Raw genomic sequence first — 25,977 nt, 5'->3', positions numbered from 1 at the left:
AAATTCTTTAGACGACTATAAGATTCATTATATTCTGCTATTAGCATAATAAATATGACATATCTTGTAAATTCCGTCTGATACATTTTCATCGTATTCTTATGCGCTGCTCTTTTTCTAACTACAGCGTACATAAGCTCCTTGCCTACGATCTGCCGAACCCAATTTCGAGCATCGCGGACGTCGCAGGTACCACCAACGATAATGCCATTGTCGTCTTTGTTCACCGAGACCTCTGAACTGATAAAAAGTTCGCCTCTGTCCGTAACCTTAACTTCATAAAACCTAGTTCGCTATTTTTCTCATAGTACCCAAGTGTTTCATAAGTTTCGATATCAAACGGATGCTTTACTTTTGCAAGTTTTTGGCCGACAACGAAGGTTGAGGTTGTAGAAATGCTTGTTGGCTTGATTTCTGCCTTTCGGTCTGCAGGAATATCCTTTTTTAAACAGATCTGGAATATTTTTTTAATGTCAGAGCTGGAATGACTGTAAATTGGAAGCCTTTTATCACCCCTGTAATGGACAAGATTAGGCAAGATTGGACCCCTCAGACAACACAACCTTGTCACGAATAAACATTTAAGATCACATAAGCAAACAATATGTACAAGAAATACGTACAAAAAATATGTATAAAAAATACATTCATTAATGGCATAGATGGCAGACAATCAAACCATACGATGTCTGCCATAAACATACAGTTGTACAAATAGTCACATTATTCATTATTCAACCACCATCACACAGCAATATCATGTAATTAATTCATTTGATTCGCTCACCGAGCATTGTTGTAAATATAACACACGTTCACTTTTTTCAATCACAACCTTGATACAATTCCACAATCCGCCTTGAAACAAAAACACACGCATGAGTTGAAATATCGCTCCGAACGTTCTCCAAAGGGAACTCGTAATCATATTACTTGTATATTTCGAATACACAACACGTCATTAAACCGGCCGCCATTTGCAACAGTCCAAACAATACACCACTACCCCTCTTCATCCCCCGGATTCACCAAACACTCCCCCCTATCCTCACCAGTGCTTCCACCATCGCTTTCCCGCGCTTCCCACAACGTGGAAACACAAACCACACAACCCATTTTTCAAACGAGACCCTAACCCGGACCGTAAGGGGAACCCTAACCCCAACCTTAAACAAAACCCCACCCCACAACCACATACAATCCCAATCGTAAGATCGGTTTCCAGGGTTTTTTTAAAAAAATAGCACCCCCCCTAACATTCCCCCCCCCGAAATAAATTCGGCCTCGTTTTCACGATCCCAACCACGATGTCACTCATTTTACATTTCTTGCGCGTTAACACTACAGCGAACTCCGGTAAGCATCTTGGACGCACACTTTTCTTCAACTTGAAGGGTAAGTAAAACCATTTAAATCTCTTCCATCTTTAATTCCTAACATAACAGTCCCCGGGGCACAGGCCAGCCTTAATAGATATCTTATTCACAGAGATGGGCCCAAATATAAACAACATTTTCCTCGGCACGCTCCCATGCCGCGGTATATAAATATTTCAATATCGGGAATAAACGTGGGATTGAATACCACCCTTCCTTACAAAATCTCTACACATTGGGGATCTTTTATGGATTTAATCAACTCAAATAACACAAACCAATCGATTCAGGGATTAGCCCCCAATAGCAAACAAACAGCCCAGTACACACGGATAAACAGCATGCTCATACATATTTAGACTTCATCATCATCACCGATCTCACCATAAATTCACGTCACACAATTTCCGCTCATCATCACAAATCTCATATGCGAGCACGTCGTTCCAAGACCTGCTAGCGGGTTAGAAACGTGCTTTCCCTAGTTATGCTTGGAGCCTGATGAAACATAACTACAGTTTTCAACGAAAAACAAACGAAAGGGACTTGACCAGAGTGGCAATAACCGGCATTCATTCTGGCCAAGGCATCTCACACATTTCCATATTGCACCCGGGTTTTGCCAAACATCAAACACATATTCGTAGCATTTCATAAACACAATTCTTCACTACACAATTCCCACAACAGAATCATATCAAGTTTTACCAATCATCAATCTTCATCATTGCCACATTGCCACCATCTCATATTCAAAAGGCGCCCTCCAACAACCCTACAATGAGGGCATAGCAATCTCCACAGGATCCGAATACCTGCAACTACATATAAAATAAAAATATTGACTAAAAACGATGTTATAATACAGCAGGAAAAGGTTAAGTATCAAGAGATCTCCTGGCCATATGGGATAGCTACATGGGTCGCCAATTTTTCTAAATGTGCTATTGATTAAATGTGTCATTGATTGAATAATAACAAGACACACAATAACAACCACACCACTAATAAAAACCACACTCTCAACAATTTTTTCACCCCATCCATATCTAGCAAATTTTTCGAAAGACAAATAAGATGGAAATCAACCACTTAGACACTGACGGGGGGGATCTGGCTACCCTACTCGCCATGTCTGACCATGAGATGGATGAATTCCTCGGTTCCCCAACCCACCCCAATACCCAGACAACCACCCAAGATTCACCAGTATCCCCAAAGCACCTGGCACAACCACAGCCCAACTACCCAACGTTCAATATAACCCAAACCACCATATCCTCCCAAACACCAACCACATCTCCAGGCACTCCAACCCCAACCGACCCTCCCACAACCAACACCCACCCACCCACATCCCCTAACATACCTCTCCCAACCTCAATAAACACCTCCTCTCCCAACACCCATAGCCCCACCATCCTAGCCCCACATCAACCATCCACTTCATCAATTCCCACCAATTTCAGTCACACACCATCCACCACCTTCAACCAACTGGTTGAACTCCACAAAACCCACTCATACCATCAACGCCAACAAACCATCCTCAACAAACACATAAATCACCACACAACACCTACTGGTTTAACCATCAAATTACAACCCTGGACTCAGTTGTCCCCAGAACACCAACAAGCATGGGACAACCACATCCAAAACTGCCAAACACAACTCACCTCCATACTACACCAGCACCACACTCAACAATTGGAAAAAATTGGAGAACACATAGCCACACTCTCCAAATCTGTCCAAAACACATACACAAAAGACGTCTCCCCCACCATCCTTGACATTGCCAGCACCTCCAATCAAAATCATAAACAAAAATACAAAAAAAAAAAAAGCCGCCACAAATCCACCCTTCAACCACCATACAAACGCACCAAATCCACACCACCCACCCACCAAACAACACCACACGCCCACCAAACAACACCACACACCCACCAAATAACACCACCAACCCCCTCGGGTTTTCGGAAACGGCCACATCCCCATCCCAAACCGACACCTCCACCCATCAAACCAAAACAAACACCCATACCAATGTCCAACGAGACATTAACAGCAACCATCCGCAAACGCCTGGTGGGGAAACAGACACAGTTCCCCACCATATACAACATGTTCATGAAAGAAAAGCCATAAAAGCATTCTTTCATGACACCACTCGACGGAAAGCCACCCACAAAAACCACGATAAAAAACATTATCGTGACCAAATCACAAATCACACCAACAACAATCTCATAGTCAACCTGACAAACCAGACACTTGCACCACCACTCAAATCCTTACTCACAAAGGGCTTGAAATTCATACCCACACCAGACAATACCAGTCTAAAAACAATCACCAATGCCTTTAAACAATTCAGACGTTCCATGTACATACATTACCATTTTCGAAATTCCCCCAACGAACAACCAAACCCCCTCAAAACTACCAGCACTTGGCAACCACCACTCCCAGATAACCCTAACCTTATCTCATACATCTGCTCAGTAGCAGAATCCATCAACCTCACCTTCAAACATGGAACATCAACAGAACACATCACAAACCTCACTGAGGAAGAAACAAACTTCCTCGCTTCACATAACATTCACAATCAAAAATATGTCATCAAACCAGCAGACAAAGGGGGAGCTATCGTTATATGGTCTACTCTCGACTATGAAAAAGAAGCCCTCTCTCAACTCAATGACAAAAAATATTACCAACACATACAGGCCACTCCAATATCAGTCATCAGAACACAAACCACAAAAATCACACAGTATGTCAAAGATCTCTTTAAATATGGAGACATTGACTACAAAACCATGACATACCTGTTACCACCAACACCCCCCCGCATACCTATCTTCTACCTACTACCAAAAATACACAAACCTGGAAATCCAGGCAGACCAATCATATCCGGATGTGATTCACCAACAGACAAACTTTCCTCATTCATTGACACACATTTACAACCATTCTGCACCACTCTGCCATCCTACATAAAAGACACAAATCATTTCCTACAAATCATTTTCAGCATTGAAATACCATTACCACCAAACACAATCATAGCCACCATTGATGTCAAATCCTTATACACAAACATCCCACACAATGAAGGAATAAATGCTACTCTCGAAGCATTAGATTCCAAACATGGGCGCATGTGGCCTCTCCGCAAAGTCATACATCAGTTCCTTGAATACATACTAAAGGAAAATTACTTCACCTTCAAAAACAAACTTTACCTCCAAAAACATGGTACTGCCATGGGCACCAAAATGGCACCCTCATTTGCCAACATCTTCATGGGTGCATTGGAGGACTCCTTACTTTCATCTTCACCAAACCACCAACATCCTCTCCTGTGGAAAAGATACATTGATGACATATTTCTACTTTGGACACACGGGGAGGATGCATTCAAAACATTCACCACACATCTAAATACATTTCACCCAACCATCAAATTCGAGGTGACACACTCCACAAAAAGTGTCAACTTCCTTGACACAACAGTATACATAACTACTCAAAACACCCTCGAAACCACCCTATACATCAAACCAACCGATCGCATGCCTCTCCTACATAACAATTCACACCACCCAAACTCCTGCAAAAAGGGCCTCATCTACAGCCAAATGTTAAGATACAGGAGGATTATCACTAAAGATGAAGAGTTTCATCAGAAAGCTCAGAATCTAAGAGTAGCCCTCATAGGAAGGGGCTATCATGACAAGGATATCCTACCACACATTAACAAGGCTGCCACATTCACTCAATCACAACTACTCTCAAAAACCACTTCCACCAACCACACACGCACACTCCCATTTGTCATACCATACAACCCAGACCTAAAACTACTACGCCACATTCTCCTACAACACTGGCAATACATCCAAAATGACCCCACTCTATCCCAAATATGGCCAAATCATCCCGTTGTGGCTTATCAAAGACACAAAAACCTAAAGGAACATTTTGTGCGCACCAAACACATCTAACCATTTACCTCACCCCATCAATTAAACCAATGGGCCAACCCAAATTACCTCTGATCAAAGACCAAAATCTCCACCACCCAGACAAAACTCACAGAACCAGCTCCATCAAGCGACAACCAACAAATCGAAAGAGCACACCCATGGAGACCACATTGGAGTCATTCACCAAACTACAAACCACCTGCAGCCACGTTGACAAATCTGGACCCCACAGACAACACAACCTTGTCACGAATAAACATTTAAGATCACATAAGCAAACAATATGTACAAGAAATACGTACAAAAAAATATGTATAAAAAATACATTCATTAATGGCATAGATGGCAGACAATCAAACCATACGATGTCTGCCATAAACATACAGTTGTACAAATAGTCACATTATTCATTATTCAACCACCATCACACAGCAATATCATGTAATTAATTCATTTGATTCGCTCACCGAGCATTGTTGTAAATATAACACACGTTCACTTTTTTCAATCACAACCTTGATACAATTCCACAATCCGCCTTGAAACAAAAACACACGCATGAGTTGAAATATCGCTCCGAACGTTCTCCAAAGGGAACTCGTAATCATATTACTTGTATATTTCGAATACACAACACGTCATTAAACCGGCCGCCATTTGCAACAGTCCAAACAATACACCACTACCCCTCTTCATCCCCCGGATTCACCAAACACTCCCCCCCTATCCTCACCAGTGCTTCCACCATCGCTTTCCCGCGCTTCCCACAACGTGGAAACACAAACCACACAACCCATTTTTCAAACGAGACCCTAACCCGGACCGTAAGGGGAACCCTAACCCCAACCTTAAACAAAACCCAACCCCACAACCACATACAATCCCAATCGTAAGATCGGTTTCCGGGGTTTTTTTTAAAAAAATAGCACCCCCCCTAACATTCCCCCCCCCGAAATAAATTCGGCCTCGTTTTCACGATCCCAACCACGATGTCACACAGCCCACTCATTTTACATTTCTTGCGCGTTAACACTACAGCGAACTCCGGTAAGCATCTTGGACGCACACTTTTCTTCAATTTGAAGGGTAAGTAAAACCATTTAAATCTCTTCCATCTTTAATTCCTAACATAACAGTCCCCGGGGCACAGGCCAGCCTTAATAGATATCTTATTCACAGAGATGGGCCCAAATATAAACAACATTTTCCTCGGCACGCTCCCATGCCGCGGTATATAAATATTTCAATATCGGGAATACACGTGGGATTGAATACCACCCTTCCTTACAAAATCTCTACACATTGGGGATCTTTTATGGATTTAATCAACTCAAATAACACAAACCAATCGATTCAGGGATTAGCCCCCAATAGCAAACAAACAGCCCAGTACACACGGATAAACAGCATGCTCATACATATTTAGACTTCATCATCATCGCGGATCTCACCATAAATTCACGTCACACAATTTCCGCTCATCATCACAAATCTCATATGCGAGCACGTCGTTCCAAGACCTGCTAGCGGGTTAGAAACGTGCTTTCCCTAGTTATGCTTGGAGCCTGATGAAACATAACTACAGTTTTCAACGAAAAACAAACGAAAGGGACTTGACCAGAGTGGCAATAACCGGCATTCATTCTGGCCAAGGCATCTCACACATTTCCATATTGCACCCGGGTTTTGCCAAACATCAAACACATATTCGTAGCATTTCATAAACACAATTCTTCACTACACAATTCCCACAACAGAATCATATCAAGTTTTACCAATCATCAATCTTCATCATTGCCACATTGCCACCATCTCATATTCAAAAGGCGCCCTCCAACAACCCTACAATGAGGGAATAGCAATCTCCACAGGATCCGAATACCTGCAACTACATATAAAATAAAAATATTGACTAAAAACGATGTAAATTGGAAGCCTTTTATCACCCCTGTAATGGACAAGATTAGGCAAATCAATGTCAAATGAGTAAGACGTATTATCATTTTCACTGTTCTCATGAGTTGACTGATTCGGGATCACTGGAAAATGTGATAATTTTCTTCGCTGTTTCCTCTTTTTATTGTTGGAAAAAAGATTTCATCGTCCTCCGTGAGATCCACAGTTTAGTTCTCTCGCGCTTTTTTCTTCTTTTCGTCGTTTCCCGATAAATTAGTTTTTCTTTTGGACATCTAGAAAAGCGGGTCATTTTTGTTATGTAAGTGCTCCTGTTTCTGCTTTTTTCTAGTCAGATGCCTTAAAACAGTTACGCATGCAGTTAAATATTAGTTTTGGATTGTCATCTTGATTACTGATGATTGACATTCTTGCATGACCCTTACCATGACCAAATTAGTTAGTAGATAATACCTTGTCACTTGAAGTACACTAGCTCACCGGCTGATAATATTTTCATATTGTGTTCAACTCCATTCAATAATTGTTACGTATTATGCTAGCCTCATCGAGTAATTGTATAAAGTATTATAGGAAAAATTAAACCTTGAAATAACCTATTGGAATAAACTGTCCAAAATTAAAGGCGTGTGCATGTGAATCTAGAATTCTCCATTACAATTTACATAAACAACGTGTCATATATTAAGGTAATGTTTCGCGAATATTTCACTCAATTTAAAATAAAACATTTGCTAAAAAAGGATTTGTTGAGATCCTGAGGGGAATTCCCCTGTCTCCCGGTTCTCCCATTCCACTGTTCCCTGTTCCCCGGAAAAAGTCTTGTGCAGCCCTACTTCGATTACTGCTTGCCCCTGTGGGATACTTGTGGCAATCTGCTCAGAGATTTCAATTTAGTTGCAAAGAGTTCAGTTTCGTGCAGCGAGGGTTTTAACAGTGCAAATTATGAACCTCTTGAAACTAGACGGTCTGGTGCTAAGTCAGTATTAATGTACAAGATACTTAATAACCATACTGCGCCCGCTCTTCGGGAGTCTTTCGTGAGAAGAGAAATAGGATCCCAAGGTCGAATCGAGAATACCTTAAAAAAGTTTCAAATATAGCCGCGCTATGCTTTGGAATCGGCTCACAAACGAAGCAAAATCAGCTCAGTCGCTCGTTAGTTTAAATCAATTGTTGTTGCACACTGAAATGCGTCCTAGTTACCTGTGTGTGAAACCTATACTGTATTCTTATTACTGTCTTAATAATTAAACACGCCCCTCGTGGAAACCAGCCTAGAGTTGATGGGGCTGGCATGTTTCTTGCGATTTCCACGTTTTCATGCGATTTCCACTTCTGTTCGTGAGCTTTCGTTCGTGTTCATAATTTTTGATTCCTGTTCACTCGTGTTCGTCATCTTTGGTTCGTGTTCATGATTTTTTGACTCGTGTTCATTCGTGTTCATAATTTTTTTTCGTGTTCACTCGTGTTCCTGATCTTTGGTTCGTGTTCATGATTTTTTGACCCGTGTTCACTCGTGTTCATTCGTGTTAATGATTTTTTAACTGGTGTTCACAAGTGTTCATATTTCTTGAGTCGTATTCTGACTCGTGTCCACTGGTGTTCATTCGTGTTCACTCGCGTTCTGACTCGTGTGTTGTTTTTGAACAGATCATGGCAAGAATCGAACCTACGCTTTTGCGATATCGGTGAAATGCCCTTGCCATTGAGAACGTATATTTGACTCATTTTTCCATCCACTGTTCCTGGCTTGAATTTGAAGTGTGTATAATACCACTCGAAATTAAGACCTTTTAACCTATTTGATTCTTGATAATACAATCGCGTTCTTCCAACAGCTCCGTTTTAACCGTGTACTTAAGGGTAGACGGCTTGGTAAAGGAGACAATAAAACCTGACACGAGTGGGTCATTTTGGTATGACCAAAGCTGGTTCAGGATACTTAGAACATATCATCGTCGTCGTCATCATCATCTCTGCCTTTGTTTTCCTTCACATGTTCACATCGTTTAAAAACTTCTTAATAAGAAACTTTCTCTTATCAACGGCACCTTCTATTGCTTCTTCTTGGTCAAAATCATCATTTGTAATAAACATATTTTCTTATGTACCGGATCTTTCTTCAGTTGTCTCATCCACAAATGGCGCTTTAAATAGATATTTTCTAATTCTTCCTGGAGTCTAGCATGGCATTGAAGTAAGCTTTCTTTTTAGCATAGTGCTCATCAAAACCACTGTTTATAAGGCTTTCTTTCATTTCCTCGAATACTGTGTTACTTCTATGTTATGCTTCTTCTATTAACGGCATCCAGGGATCCACTTCTTCTTCACATTCTGAGTCCGTTGTCGTCGAACTTCCAGATTGCTGAGTGGAAGTGGTCGAGACATCATCTTGGAAATCACTTTCTTGACTGTCCGAGTCTGTTTGAGACATGTTTCTTTCTTGTTCTCGTAGTAGGCAATACTCCCGTTCGGGTCTGCGCTGATTGTAACTGCGGCTGAAATATCTTCTGCAAAATTGGCAGCTCATCCCCTTAGCACTAGAAGTGTGTAAATGCCTTGTTATCGAGCAGCAACGCAGTTTTATGAGCAGATGTCTGCTCATGTGTAGTTATGAGATGTGCTAATCTGCTCAACGGTACTTTTTCCTAGTCCAGTACATTCACACAAACTAAAATGTTAGCAATCCCTTATGTACTTTTTCGTTTCCCCCTAGATAGAGGTTGTTCGTTTGCAGTGCTTAGGTAAACATTAAAGTTTCTCTCCATCTCTTCTTGATAATAAATTTCTCTCCATCGCGCTCTAATAAATTTTCCAGACACTCCTCCATATCGAATTCCTTTGGTTCTTTACTCTGTCGAGGTACACATATTCCTTTCTTACTCCACTTTAACCATCTCTTGCTTCCTCTGTGCCCATATCGTGTACTTGGTCGAGATGATTTGCTAACCTTGCTAAATTTGTACTACCACAGCTAAACACAGGACAGCTCCTACGAGTGCGACGCATATTTAGATGATTGCTCAACAAATTCCTAATAATAATTGGCTCATTTTTTTCGTAAGTCAGGTATTTTATTAGGCCCGTTTGGGCCCTATATGGCCTTATATGGCACTATTAGGCCCGATGGCCCGATTGCTGCATGACTAGGCGTCCTAACCCGGACAAGTCCGGGCTTTTCAATGCAAACTCTTGCTTACGGAAGAAAAAGTCAAACGATCTAAACAAGAAAACAGTGTAGTGCCCGGACAATATGTTTAAAATATTTGTAAAATTGTTCTACTTAATTACATTGTTACAAGCGTTAATACGTGTCTTAATTTATGCTTCAAGCATCGCGTTGTCCATAACACCAATATATATTTCGATTCGCTCTAAAAATGCACACATTTTCGCATTCGCCATACCCCCCTTTTTCCTCCCTTTGAGGAGTTTGGGCCTGAAATATCTCATTAAGCGGATGAGCATCTGCTCATGAGCATTTATGAGCATGTGCTCATAGGCCCGTTTGGGACTTATATGGCCTTATATGACCCTATTAGGCACGATGGCCCGATTGCTGACTGCATGGGCATCTTAACACCGAATATGGACAAATATTCGATTAAACATTGGGGAATAAATGTTCCCTTAGAACATTCCTCTGCAACACTGCAAATCTATACGTCGTATACGTACATTTTTTTATTATGTATACGAATACAACGCCCATAGGATATGTGACCTTCCACGGGAAAACGTACGTTAACGATATTTTGTTGAAACGGCAAAACGACGGATAACGAACGGGTAGTGAACGATCTGTAATAACGTTTCAACGAACCCAGAAAACGTTTTGACGAATTCAGCTAAAAATGTGAACGTTTAAAGTCGAGAATACGAACGGATAAATAAACGTTCAATCTGAAGCCGTTTGAACGATTTATGTTTATTAACGGTTTTAACGAATTTGTCTGAACGCCTGTTGCGCGTATAATTGACGCAAGATATTATTGACTAATTTATCTAATTAAAAGAATAGGAAATATTTTCAAACAAGTAACATGTGTTGTTCCAAGTATGTGTGTACATAAATAGCTATACCTTCATTTGAATGTTTAACTAAAATTATTAGCTATACTACCTAAATCCCATTATTTTATACTTTATATACATATATACATTGGCGTTTTGCATCAAAATTCGGGTTAATCGTTAGAAGCCTTCAGTTATTAGTATATATTATCATCGTTATGTCAAATTAATGCATCATCTGCAACTATACCCATCAAAATATTCAGCGCGTGTTCATTTGCAACATCGTTACAGGTTTTGTAAATTTTTCCACGAACAACTCTATGTATGAGTGGTTAAAGACATATAAACAAAGACATACAGGCGATACAGCATGCATCCGTTTTATTAACACGGCTGTAAACCGACAGTAAACAAAAATTGCCGTCTCAGTTTGGTTGAGTTTCAGCTACTGGATACATACTTTATGTTAAACTAAACACAAGAGATTCCATTGTACACTTTTGTTTATACTCTTTGACGCGCAAACGATTAAATTAATTAGCGCAAGGATCAAGTTGTTTACAGATGATAACCAAACATTAATACAGAATATCGCATACGCAAAGTTCGTTTGTATGCGAACCAGCGTAGTAACGTGTGCTTGCATGCTGTCAAAACTTATTTGGTATAAATACTACATTAAATATCCACACCATTTATACACATGAAATCCACATTTCAATTTCAGCAATGCATTGCGCGGTAATAAAATATTTAAAATATAGGCTTGGATTTTACCTAGTGCACACAAATGTTCCGTGCAGCAACACCAGTAGCCTAGCTTTAGCCGCGGTCAAGCTTGTCGCGAATGTCGCCTATACACAGTACTGTCAGTAGCAAGTCACTAGCAATAACACGGGACGAAAAGATAGATTTGCCTGTATGCAAATGTATGGGCAAATTTATTGCCAATTTCAAATTCGATCGTATATGACCACATTTGCACCATTGCAAATTTTTAAATTTGCCTCGTGTTTGCACCTAGTGCGATACAGTGATTGCCGCGATGCACCGGGTGCAAATTTAGTGCAAATTTTATGGTAAATTTATAACATTGCACATATTGCGATTGCAGTGTGATTTTGTTGTGAACATAAAATTTGCGATTTGTATCACGCGTGTTGCCATTTTCGTGGAAAATGCAAAATGAAACTTGTTCAAATTATGCTGGTCGGTTTGATTTGTTTGCGTGTGCTTTCTATTTTTGTGTCGCGCAATTGAATTTTTTAAAGTGTAAACGAAGGTAAATAAAAAATGATTTTTTTATTATTTTTAAAAAATATATTGAAATCGTACATATATATATAAGACAATAATATAAACACGTAGAGTCATAGATTCAATATAAACCTATAGATGTTCAAAAATATCCTGAATAGATCCTAATGCGTACAATAATATAGCTACATGCTATTTATAAACCGATATAATTTATATACATTTAGTTAAAAAATGTCTATACAACAGAATTCGAAGCCGGCAACCTATTTTTTTCGCATATCGTTCTTATATTGTATCTTCTAAAATCTTATAAAATTTTTCAAATTATTGTTATTTTCCATACTCTCCAGTCATATATACTTCATATTTTTTTATAAAACATGAACATGGAATTTTTCATCATGTAGACCACAGTTAATAGAACATACATGGTTTAGAGACTACATATAATTAATTATATATACGGTATATAAATATATATATATATAAGTAGTTACAATAAAACTCATTAACTATATATATATATATATATATATATATATATATATATATATATATATATATATATATATATATATATATATATGTCGTCGGGAAACATTTATGCAAAATTGTTCCTTATTCGCCACGTGTCTATCGTATTTTGAACAAATAAACCAATAGTAAGGTCTGAATTAACATGTTGTTCAAGAGGATCTAAACCAAGCTATAATTACTATTTGTTAATTGGGCAAAAATACAGAAGACATGCATGTGACGGATAAAGAACAATTTTCAGCATAAACCTGCAGGGCAATAACATAAATAATGAGTTTTATTTTACTTCCATCTATAGTATCCAAACCATGTATATTCTAGCTAATAACTGTATGTAGACTAAGGTGCAAGTTTGCCGGGTTGAGAAATCCTCAACAGTACTAGTACGGAAAATAGCTATGCAAATTTAAAAGATTGATGGCTATATTTGTTTTCCATACTGCTCAGTATGGCTCTACAGCATAGAAATACTGGACCATACGTCGTCAGCATATGTGACTTAATGAGTTGCACATTTTCTTACGTAAAGTGTACAAAATTTACGTAATTAAATTTGGTTTTTCCATACATCCAAAAAATAGGTAGCGCTGAACTCTTATACATATAGTTTAATCATGCAACAGACTAGTTGTTCACAAAAATGGAAACATTTTAACGGTAATTAAGTGTAGTTTAATAACCTGTTTTTAAATTTAACTTTCTTCCATCATCAATGGATGCCATATTTATCTAATTTTTAATCATCCAATCAGGGATGTCACTTGGTGGCAAACAAACCATTCTTTCGCCCATAATTCTTTCTTTGAACATGGAGCGAGCCTTCTCCGAAATTCGCCTGGTATATTTCCGGTCCAAGCTTTCCAACACGCTTTGGAATCTCTCGCTACGCCATGACAATGGGCGGGTTTTTAATATTTTCTTCGTACCCAAAGCGTCATCGTCGGATTCGGACTCGTCATCTCTTTCAATTACCTCTTCCTCGCTGTGCTCGGGAGACATACATGATATTTTCATCCCCTTTCTAAATTCTGCCTTTTCAGCCTCAGGCCAAGAGGTAGTTTTATATAGTGCATCCAGCCGGCGTCGAAGTTTCTATAAATATACGAGAAAACAGTGCATTAGCTGTGTAATCATTAGCTATGTTGATCTGAACTAGATTATTTTATGATAATTATGTCTCTCATAGATTTCTTGTTATTCTTATAGTTGTATTTAAGTTGAATAAGAAATGCGTATTATTCTTTTTGAGGCCCAAAAATGGCAAAGAGAGGGATTGATGTCCCAAAAATTAACAATGTTTGAATGTCCCAAAAAATTGCGAGAATTTCAGATGAAGTTATATGTGTCGAACGAGAGGTTGGAAACGTTTTGTAAATCAGGTTCGTAATTTCCGTGCATTAAACTAAAGTATACAAATTTGCAAACTTTGCAAAGCCACATTTTTGGCATCTCATGACATTTCGCAACCAAACGTTGCATTTCTACTAATTTCAGTACGCTCTTTTTAGCTGTGGTGATTTTAATGGGTTATCTTGCATGTATAAAAAAGTTGCCTATAATGCAAAAGGTCCATTTAATCTTTATGTTTGATGATTTAATCTTTGTATTTGGCTCGTGAGAGCAAAACGTGAAATCCGTCTCATGGTTTTGAACAACGGCATATGCTCTGCGAAAGTTGGAAAGGCAAACGAGGTACGTTTTTACATTGATTTCTTACATCTGCCTTGCGATGGCGACGTCGTTCATTTTGCAAAATATTACTTCTCTGCCCTGAATCGACCTCCTTGCGTCTCCTCCGCATTGTCAAGAAATGTGCCTTCATTGCTCCTAGAAAATGGTATCAGACTGCATGATTCAATCTTGAAAGTTCGTCCGAAAAAGGGCAACGTTCTCATGATAAGTGGGATTCATGCAATTGTCTCATCTAAGAGAAGATTGGTGAGGTACGTTTTTCGTTTATGGCACCAGAGTCAGAGGAATATAAACTCAACTATTCCGGCATATATATAATCAATCACCTAATCATATATTTATCATTTATAGACCAGGGGCCGGTTGTATCAAAGCCGGATAGCGCTATCCACCGAATAGTGATTTTTTCAACCGTTCTAAAAATGCTCGAAAGGGGATAAAATTTCAGCTTGAAAGCAACAATTATTAAAGAGGATCTTCAATTTAGGAATACTAAGATTTAATCAAAGTTGTAGCAAATAACGGGCGATTTTGAAGCAATTGAAAAAACCACTATCCGGTGGATAGCGCTATCCGGCTTTCATACAACCGGCCCCAGGGGCCGGTTGTTCGAAAGGTGATAAGTCGCTATCCAACGGATAACTCGCTATCCAACGGATAAGTTTTATCCAGCGTGTGATTTGCGTTGCACGAAGCTTGCATAACTTTATCCAGCGGATAAAAATCGCTATCTACCGGATAAATTTATCCAAGGTCCGGAGGTGGTTTAAATCCACTATCCAGTGGATAAATTCAAAGATACAAGGTAACATTGTAAACATTTATATAAAATAGGACAAAAATGCAATATTCCTGTTACTGTGTTTCAACAAACTAATGCACATCATGATTGCATGTATTAAAAATGGTTTCGCGAAGTGCAATTTTTCGCAGCAGCGTTTTACGTTGCCTAGACATTCCTTTCCGAGCGGCGATTTTTTGGACATCCTCGCATTTATAACAGGCAGTAAATTTACTATTGTTCAAGTCTTTTCCATTCAGTAACTATACTCGAGAATTCGTAATGATTATGAATTCAATGTTGTAAATGCTTAGCAACAGCTGACGTTGTGGTACGAAATTTCAGTATAATCCAGTTTTCTTCGGTAAATTTTAACTTATCTATTGGATAGCTATCCACTTCACTATCCACGCTTCGTGCAACGCGTTTTTATCCAATGGATAACTATCCACTGGATAGCAGATTTATCCGTTGGATAGGACTTATCCGTTGGATAAGTTATCCATCTTTAGAACAACCGGCCCCTGGAGCGAGGGGAATTCGATGAAATATTACCCCGAAGGGAAAATATATCCCGAGGGCTTCACTTCCATATGAACGCAAATTCTCGATTTTTCCCGGTAAGCCGGTATTAAAACACGATCACACACGCTTGCCTGCAAAGGTAGGATAATAAGTGGGATAATAGGCGGTATGAATTGCATATGAAACGACCTTCAAACTCATCTCAGCAAGCCGAGCTCTCCTGGCTAACCGGGCTATCCCACCTCATATGAACAGGCCCTTAGTTCCTTTCGAAATTGATTATTTTTACGGTCTGCTAACATGAATGTATGAATATCAGCATCTCCACTTAACGATACTCCGCCGCAGCTTGTTTTATGCCGTGGGTCAAAATCAAACGTAAGCTATGGGAAGGTTTTCAAAATTTCCTACTTCCGAACAACCCGTGTACCGGCGGTAGCAGTTTGGGTCTATGCTTGAAGCAGAACAAATTGAAACGGAGGCTAGGTTGGATCGGATTCATTTATTTTTCAAGGAACAAGCCCTTAAAATCGTTAGCTATCTCTAAGTTTTGATGTGAAAATTAATAATGATAGATTGATAGTCCTATCACGTGTTGTATCAATCAAAATAATTTGTGACACCCCCGGTTAAGCTTAACACGTGCGCCAGACTGATTCGTCATCTTCGTTGCCATGTTTTCGTGTTGAAAAAATATTTAATGGCTTGAAAATTGACTCTTGTATTCTATATTTTATCCTATGAATTAATGGGCTTAACGTACTCCTTTTGTGTATGAATATTAATGTCAAAGTAAGTATGTATTAAAATGTATTCAAACCGCATGATTTTGTGTTTGCCTAAGTCGCAATATACATTCCGGGGATATTTTCATTAAATTTTTACAGCTAAAACCCAGAAACAAACGTAATTGAACTTTCTCTCCTGACGGGATAGAAAACTCTACAAACATTCGAATCACCTCAAATATATTTTCATGCATGGATGCTGAGACCTACTGTACACACGTTGTTTACCCTGTCAATACCTGTTTGCATTTTGTCATCCAGGGCTGAAAGTGAAAGTTACTTTTCAAATAAACTGCTTGTATAAACTGCAATATACCCCATCTTTACTAGCTATAATGCTCAATATGCACACCGGTTCCTATTTAGGCATGCATATATAAACAATTTATAGTAATGCAGTATGCCAGATGAGTATACAGGTTATTGAACAAGGCAATAGATGGTACCATGCAGAATTACTTAGACAGAATTCAATCACTTCTAACTGCCTACCAGAGAATGGCGATAAAAAGTGCTATACCTAACCATTAATTGGCTTAGTAACACCTCATAATTTTGTTATTCTATTTCTGGTACTATACAATGATCCAGGCTCGGAACATTAAAAATCATTTCTATGACAGGTAAAATTTGCCATTATATATATTTTGAATATTTTGAACAAAAAAACCCTGATTCAACCCTGTAGTTTGTATGCTATTGAACCATCTAAGGGCTTGGTAGACTTTAGTGCTAATTAAGCCTAGCTGCAAACTATTGCAATTGCTGTTCTACATCTAGCAGATCTTTTTTATGGATTTTAAAAAGTTCCCTGAGTAACTTAATACGTTAGAGGATGCCATGTAAATGTCTCTTAACACTGGCCTCTTTGACAGAGGATGAGTCTGAATTGCAAAAAAATATATGGTGCTTACAATAATCACTTATTGGTGAAAAACACAGCCTATTGTTGTTGTAAGCTATGCTTTTCCTTTACTGCAACTTACTTTCAATTATCTGATCTGACATCTTTTCCATGCCAGTCAATGCCTTGATATTTGTCACCAGGAGTTTGTTGGTGTCTTCATTAGCTGTTGCTCTAAAACTACATTATAAATTTAAATACTAAAATGTTGCATGTATCTAGGCAATTATTAATTTTTTTAAATTCATTTTATGTACCATTTGCTATATGATGTACAAAACCTATTACATCACAAAATGTGGAATATATATACCCACCTCTGAGTTAAGTCCCATCCCTGTTCTAAGCCTTTTACTGCTAAACGGACAGTACGCTGAGAAATTAAATGTAATTGCATATAGGTTATTGGGTAGTTACTAAAGCTCTCTTCTTTAATCTATATAAATATTGATGTGCATAATAATTATGTCAATATTGTCTGAAATTGTTTTATTTTTAGGAAGTTTTACTTGAAATCCAAATGAAAATGATTATAAATCAATGAAATTGATGTAAGTATTCATCATCATGAAGATTATAATAGCATGCAATATAACAATAGAGTTGATGTTTGCTGGCATAAATGTGTTTTTGGCCCGACTCTGGACTTATTTTAGCCCGAGCGTAGCGAGGGTTAAACAGTATTCTGAGGAGGGCCAAAAACACATTTATGCCCAAGAACATCAACTGTATCACTATTATATTAACTTTTTAAAGGGCGATTTTTGTATAGAAACACTACAATGGATAAACACTACAGTCGTTCTTCTGATTGGCTAAGAACAAGGTGGGCTAAAATAGATTTTAGCCTGGCAAATTTATCATTTTAGCCCGCAAAGTACACCGCAATGCCCACCAAAGTTAATATAATAAAATATTAGCTACTACACTTCTTTACTAAAACTGTCTTGTATTATTTATATATATCTGACCATACATAATATTAATATTGTCTAAAATCTTTCATTATTTTATAGGGAGTTTGGATTGGAATCCAAGTGACAAGTATTAATTAATCACTGAAATTACTGTAAGTTTTCATCATCATTGAAATTTACAAGCATGCAATATTCCAGTGGCATGTATGGAGTTCTACCCCTGTTTAATCACCAGAATATTCACATTTAAATTATCATGCTGTTGACAATTTCTACTGTCATCCCTGACCCTGGGCAATTAATTTTCACCCTTTTAAAGGGAAAATCATAGGAAATGGACTAGACAAACTATAAACAGAATAAAATGAAAATCTGAAAAGGGAAATTTGCTTTATATCACTATACCCAATACTCAAGGTCAGCAGCAAACCATATCCTGCATGACATGCTCATGTTTGATTTCATTGTTGCATTGATTAATGATTTGGTTATATGCACCATTATTATTATATGTTGATACTGTAGTCCTTCCTTCCAATCCCTCCTCTTCTTACAAATTCAAGTTATCATACTGTACTACATTGCATTGTTTGCTTTGGGACACCATTGTTGTATACATTTAAGCATTTGCAAAAACTGTATTCTGTTGAAAAAGGCTTAGTGGATCGTAATACATACACAGTTTTTCTTCCCCATATAGAAATGATTGATTAAATTACTTTAATTCGAATGAGTAAGCATTTACCTTTAAAATAAGGGGGATTTTCTCTCGGGTAGCAAGCTGTGCCCCGCGCTCTTTAGCTATATTCTGCTCTTGTTGATGTAATATTTTTTATTTTGTTCAATGATTGTCCGTTGACTTGCCAAAATACGTCGCATGAGTTCCTCATTCTGACCATTGATTGCCATTTTTTTAAAAAACTGGTAGCTTTCGTTAAAAAATTAAATGTTAAGTGTATAAAAACTGGCTTGTCAAAACAACTTGAAAATTTTTCCTTCGAGTTTCCCTCTCGAATTCTAGATTTAGCGCGAAATAAATATGAGGCTTCTAATTGGTTGGTTTAGGTCACCTGGACACTTATAGTGTCCCTGAATAGCATCTACTACCCCCGTTTAGCCCTTTGTGTTTCTTTTAAACTCTTGTTTTTATATCAACATCGCTTATAAAAATCTAAAAACAATCATGGCTGAATACAACAACTATATGACCTTGTGTCCACATTGCAGACCTATTTACCTGCAAGAACTTTCAGGCGACATAGGGAAGTTTATTTTGACCAAAATTCAAACCCGTGGCAGAGATCCAATTTTAGAAGGCAGTAGTGATGATGAAGACAACTTTATTGTGATCGACCAGGTCACTCCATGTTTCCCTCTTCCATCAAATCATTGCGATAGCAATTATACTGAACCTGACTCGGCTGATGAATTGTTCCGCGAAGAACTGCTTGAGCGTGAGATCTGGGATGATATTTCAGATAATGAAATCGACGAAGACACTAAAATTCCATCCGTTAGTGTCAATACGTCAGATTCTCCTTCCAACCGCACGTTGCTCAATTGTCTAGTTATTTTACTTGCGTTTTTTTGGACCTACTTTCCCATACCGGACAACGCAATGGAGTTTTTGCTTTTGTCGTTGAAACGATTCTTTCAAGCAGCATCTCTTTCCAACAATTGGCTTGCCACATTCTCCTTGGCTTTTCCTGGATCGCTGTACCTTTTTAGAAAAGAAGTAGGCCTGGTAGGTGACAAGTTTACTAAGTACGTTATTTGTCTAAAATTATAGACAATTGCGCATGCGTCAACCATGCAGCTCAACTCTGTTGAAAGAGGTAACTCTTAAAGATGGTGGTAAGCGATTATATCCTCAAAAAATATATTGTTACCAGAGTGTTATTGCAACATTGCAACAGTTTGTTAGGCGAGCTGGTTTTACCCAGCGATGTGAGTTGTGGAGAAATCGTGATATTCGAACTGCTCATCAAGTTATGTGTGACGTATTTGAAAGGACGAGTCTGGAGAGATTTTCAGATGTTCAATGGATCATCCTTTCTGGCATCTCCTCGTAATTATAGCTTTATGCTCAATGTTGATTGGATGCAACCATATGATCACACACCATATTCTGTCGGAGTTTTGTACCTTGTTTTGATGAACCTTCCGCGCAGTGAGCGCTTTAAAACGACAAAATATTTTTCTCGTCGGAATCATTCCCGGACCTAGTGAGCCCAAGAATAACATTAACTCATACCTTAAACCACTCGTTGATGAGCTTGTTGTTCTTTGGGAGGAAGGCGTGACCCTACGACATTCTGGCTCACTTATTTTACCCAAACGCTTTCGAGCTGCTTTGTTGTGCGTAGCCTGTGATATGCCAGCCAGTAAGAAGGTTTGCGGGTTCACTGCTCAAACTCTAAACGTGGTTGCAATAAGTGCACCAAAGAGTTCGTTACTGGTGGATTCGGTGATGCAACTGATTATTCCGGATTCAATTCGAGTAGTGGGAGAAATATTGTTGACCATAGGAGGCATGTTTGAGGAGATTTTAGCGCAGTTGACGCAGGAATTGCGTAATGCGAAGGAGTCTCTATATGGCGCTAGATATTCCGAACTTCTCCGACTACCATACTTCGACTGCATTAGGTTTACTATTGTTGATCCGATGCATAATTTATTTCTGGGAACTGCGAAACGCATGATGGAATTGTGGTTGGAACTTTCTCTTTTGACACGTGCAGATTTGGAACTTATTCAACAGAAAGTAGACATATGTAATACACCTTCAAACATGGGTCGACTTCCGTTCAAAATAGCCAAGTCGTTTTCTGGATTTACGGCAGAACAGTGGAAAACCTGGGTAAACTGTCTTCTCTCCGTTTGCATTGTTAGGTCATCTACCTGGTAAACATTACAAATGCTGGTTGAATTTTGTTAAAGCTTGTAAAATTCTGTCACGGCCAATGATTAAAATACATGACGTGGTTCTTGCGCATTCTCTGCTTGTAAAGTTCTGTCGTGATGTCGAAAAGTTATATGGAACACAACGCATTACACCGAATATGCATATGCATACACATTTGGCCGATTGTATTCTTGACTATGGACCAGTGTATAGTTTTTGGTTGTTCAGCTTTGAACGGTACAATGGCATACTAGGTAACTATTCGAACAATAATAAGTCAATTGAATTGCAAATTATGAGAAAGTTTTTGAGAGATCAGAACTTGAGAGAACTTGAATTCCAAAATGTGTGCAGCATTTTAGCGATTTGACTGATAAACTACAACAGCGCGAAGGCCATCAATCTTGTAGCGAAATAGTTGATAGCAAGCTTGCAATTGATATTCTTCATTTGTGTGATGGTAGGCTTGACATTCGTGATGAGTTATGGTTTACTCTGGATGGTTACTCCCTTGGTTTACCTCACGTTATTGAACAGTTAGATTGTGATGAGCACGAGTACCTGAGTGCTGTTTACAAAATATTTCTTCCTGGCATACCAGTCGACAACATTCCTTACCTCTACGACAAATACGCGTCGATCGAATTTTCAGGGGAACGATACGGGTCAGAGTTTTCCCGTCTAAGTCGTTTTGCTTACATTTTAGCAAGGTGGGCAGGACGATTCCATGGAGGTGTGGATATGGAAGGTGTAGAGGAAAGACCGGCATTATCGATTGTTTCGTACGCCAGTCGATTTCGTATCGGGATAAGGTACATTCGTTTTGTTTTGCGCACGTTCCCTGGTTTCAACGGCACCCTGAACGATTTCATTATGGTAATGATGGAGTTACGCCCGAGATTTGGTGCTCAAACTTGTTCGAGAGTTTTGGTCCGGCGTCCTTTATACCCGTTCAACGCATAGCGCGAAATTTAATACCCGGTTATGATAAAGTTGATGACGAAACCATCTTGTTTGTTATGCCATTGGAAAGGCGAATTCTTCTGTGATTCAGATGGAATTTGGAGGCTAACTAGTTTAAGTCTGACTATAGCACATTCAAATCAATGCCCTTGATCATGGTTCTTCGTAGTGCTTTAAAGTTCGTAATACCGTGCTGACAGAACTGTGACGTATTTAATACCCAGAAATGGGGGCAGATCAGGGTTAAAGCAACACATAATTAACGGCGTTAAGTGGTTTAATACATGAATGCATCCATGCATGCACGCTATATAACCATATGCCCTAGATTATAACCGCTATTTGTATTATCGCGTTATTAATTCGTGTAAGCCCTAATGGATACTGAACAATATTTAATTTGTAGGTTCTTGAAAGCTTGCATGTTGAAAACAGTATTTTATCGTACGTTTGTGGAAATACCGCGTGAAAAATTTAATTTGGCAATCCTCTGGGGCCGGTTGTATAACTGCATGTACTGTAGTTAACGACAGAATTGGCCAATCAGAGTCGTGTATTGCTCATTTAACTATGCAAAATGTAGTTAAAGAGTTTTATACATCTGGAGCCGGTTGTATAAAGCTCTTAACTACATTTTGCATAGTTAAATCGTAGTTAACTCAGAAATACATGACTCTGATTGGTCAATTCTGTTACTAACTATGATTAAGAGTTTACTACATTTTTATACAACCGACCCCTGGTCCCTGATCTGCAAAATTATATTCACGCGATATTTCTCCAAACGCACGATAAAAAAATTGATTTACTAAATGTAGACTTTAATTAGTTCTCACTGGAACAAAGATATTATCAATTAGGTAATTTAAGCACTCTGTTTATACTATATATGCTATCCGAATTTGCTTTCTTGGTATACAAATACCACCTTATACTAGCAAGAGACCGTATTGCCCGCGTTGCTTCTAAGCAGTTGTTTTGTCAGCCACCGAAAACCGGGTTTTTGGTTAGGGGCTAGGACTTTTGTTACTTAATTATATTCTAAGTTTTAAAGTTTAATATATCCTGGTTCCGGTTTATGGTACATATTGGTTGAACGTTTTTCAGTGGTTAGGCCAGCCTGCCAACTTAGTCTTGCTATTCTCGTATTTTGATGTTTAAAGAAATCAGTAATGATAATAACAATATGTTCCCATTCGATTAATTTTTCAGTTTTTAAACGGATTCATTTAGAGATTTTCCCCTTTTCGAAAGGCTCTCACTTTTTGAAAGTGAATAAAATTCTAGTTGATGCTTTTCTAGAGAAGTCTCGAAACGCTACCCGTAAACTGGATCCAGGGTGTTTTGTCAACATTAGGTTTAAGACGTTGAATCCAAAGTTATTCAACGTTTTATTTAAAATATAATCAAACGCCTTGTATGTTTAGGTACATTTGTTCATATAGCGTTCTATTTAATGCATTTTAAACTATTTAAACGTGATTAACGTTGTATTACTTTTCCTGACTTTGATTCTGACGCCCTTTAGAAATCATACAAATCATCAGCCTTGATACTGCCTCGATTAATTAAGGGTCGTGGTCAAACTTCAGATGAAGAAACGGGTAAGGAAAGTCCAATGGGTGGAGTAATTTTAACGTAGTTGAGTAAACTTTATTTTTCAGCTGTTTTGTTTTTAAACCAAAAAGCTTTGTAGTAGGGTATAGAGAGGCTGCTCTGTTTACTGCTAGGCGCCGAAAACCAGGCCTGCGTAACCCTATGTATAGGTTTCGGCTTTTACTGACGTTTTTGAACGACTGCACTGGTTCTGCTCGAAGATTTTAGTTAAAAATGATAAAAATCCTCGTTTGAAAGCAGCATGTACTTTATTACATAATTATAGTGCTAAGGAACGATTTTGGTATTTTTAAACTGATTGCGTTTGAAGGATATCGTCGATGCGAAGTTTTTTTGAATAGCTTATTCTTTCAAAGGAAATAACTCGGGTCTTTAAAAGCATGGGTAAACAGGATGTAAGGAGCTCTAGGTTTACTTCCAATAGTCAGAAACAAAGGTGCGAGATCATAGCGGACGCTGTCACTTACAACCGCAACCTGTTTCCAGGATCTAGACCCGTAATAATATAACTGTTAACTGTTTACTTTCCGAGATCATATAGTCCAAAAACCTAATAAAATATATAAATCTAACAAAATTGCACAGTATAACTTGCCAAAATCCCGAGAATTTCTAAACTTAGTTTGCATAAAGAATAGTTTTATTAATTTAGAACAAGTCATTAGGAAATAACATTAGATATTAAAATATTTTCCCCTTAATTGTGCCACGATTATGTGCCTCTGATCGATATGAAAATCTGCTTAATAGGTATGAAGGAGCCAGTCCTTTTAAGCACGTGAAAGTCATCACTGCATCTTTGAAACGTAACTGACGGGAAGCCAATTTACTTGACGTAACACTGGTGTTAAATGGTCATATTTGCCTTTCGCAGTCACTATTCTTGCAGGAAAGTTGTGTACACGTTGCAGTTTGGCGACATTCTTGTTTCGTGTATTCGCCTAAACAGAAGAAGAGTAATGTACGTAATCTGCTGGATACTAAAGCGTTAGTTATTATTGTCACAAGGGTATGGTCATCTAGGATATGTTTAATTCGGTTAATTTGACACAGAGATTTCATACATTTCGATACTAAACACCCATCCAATTCCATCCCAAATCGTTTGCAGCGGACAGTGGTTGTAGTTGTTTATCAAGAAAGGACACACTGAAATCTTGTATTCCCTTCAACATTTGTGGTAATCCAAAGCTTTTTTTTTCTGGATTAATAAGCAGACTATTGGAAAAACATGCACCACGTTGCATGCACCACACTGCAATTTTCTGCAAATCATTCCTAAGTTGAGCCTGTGGTAGACTTATTTATAATAAAGAACGACAAGTAGACTTTTGAATAGTCCGCAGAAGATTCCAAAGGGCACGTGCACTTGTCATGAACAGTCGGTAAATGATTTATACAGATGTTAAATAACAATAATGGACTAAGCATGGAGGCCTGAGACACACCATATTCAACCGAGCAAGTATATATCTGACAAATTTTGACCAATTTGACCGACTGTTTCCTTTTAGACAAATAACTCTTAAACCAAGCTATTGTGCGGTAGAAGCACCCATTGAGCGAAGTTTGTTAAGAAGTTCAGATGATTAACGCTTTCAAACGCTTTTGATAAATCTTATCAAGCGACTGTAGTCCATTCCTTTCCATCCATATAGCATCCAAGATCGCATCTGTCAAAAATAGATTTCTGTCGAATGACTCCTTGTCTTACTGCTTTGATGAACGGTAATATAAGGCGTTTTTTCCCTACACAGCAAAAAATCATTTTCTT

The 25,977-nt window shown here is 38.4% G+C and overlaps 1 protein-coding gene and 1 long non-coding RNA gene across 2 annotated transcripts; one reads left to right on the top strand and one right to left on the bottom strand.

The window, feature by feature from the left end:
• Window positions 1-13,888: 13,888 nt before the first annotated feature.
• LOC114542776 lies at window positions 13,889-18,149 on the bottom strand (the record flags this gene model as incomplete). Its single annotated transcript, XM_028562229.1, has 4 exons — window positions 18,119-18,149; window positions 17,884-17,981; window positions 14,829-14,938; window positions 13,889-14,203 (listed from the first exon to the last, which is right to left on the bottom strand). Coding segments are annotated over exons 2-4 (456 nt in total), but the record flags the coding sequence as incomplete, so codon positions are not given.
• Window positions 18,150-18,292: 143 nt separating this feature from the next.
• Window positions 18,293-25,185, top strand: LOC114542775. Its single transcript, XR_003689760.1, has 4 exons — window positions 18,293-18,352; window positions 18,818-18,870; window positions 24,115-24,190; window positions 24,954-25,185. It is a non-coding gene; the product is annotated as an uncharacterized LOC114542775 (long non-coding RNA).
• The last annotated feature ends 792 nt before the right edge of the window (window positions 25,186-25,977 follow it).

This window comes from Dendronephthya gigantea, unplaced genomic scaffold (genome assembly GCF_004324835.1).
Source record: "Dendronephthya gigantea isolate DGI-Jeju-01 unplaced genomic scaffold, DenGig_1.0 000396F, whole genome shotgun sequence".
Lineage (NCBI taxonomy): Eukaryota > Metazoa > Cnidaria > Anthozoa > Malacalcyonacea > Nephtheidae > Dendronephthya > Dendronephthya gigantea.
This window is presented reverse-complemented; position numbering and strand designations above follow the sequence as displayed.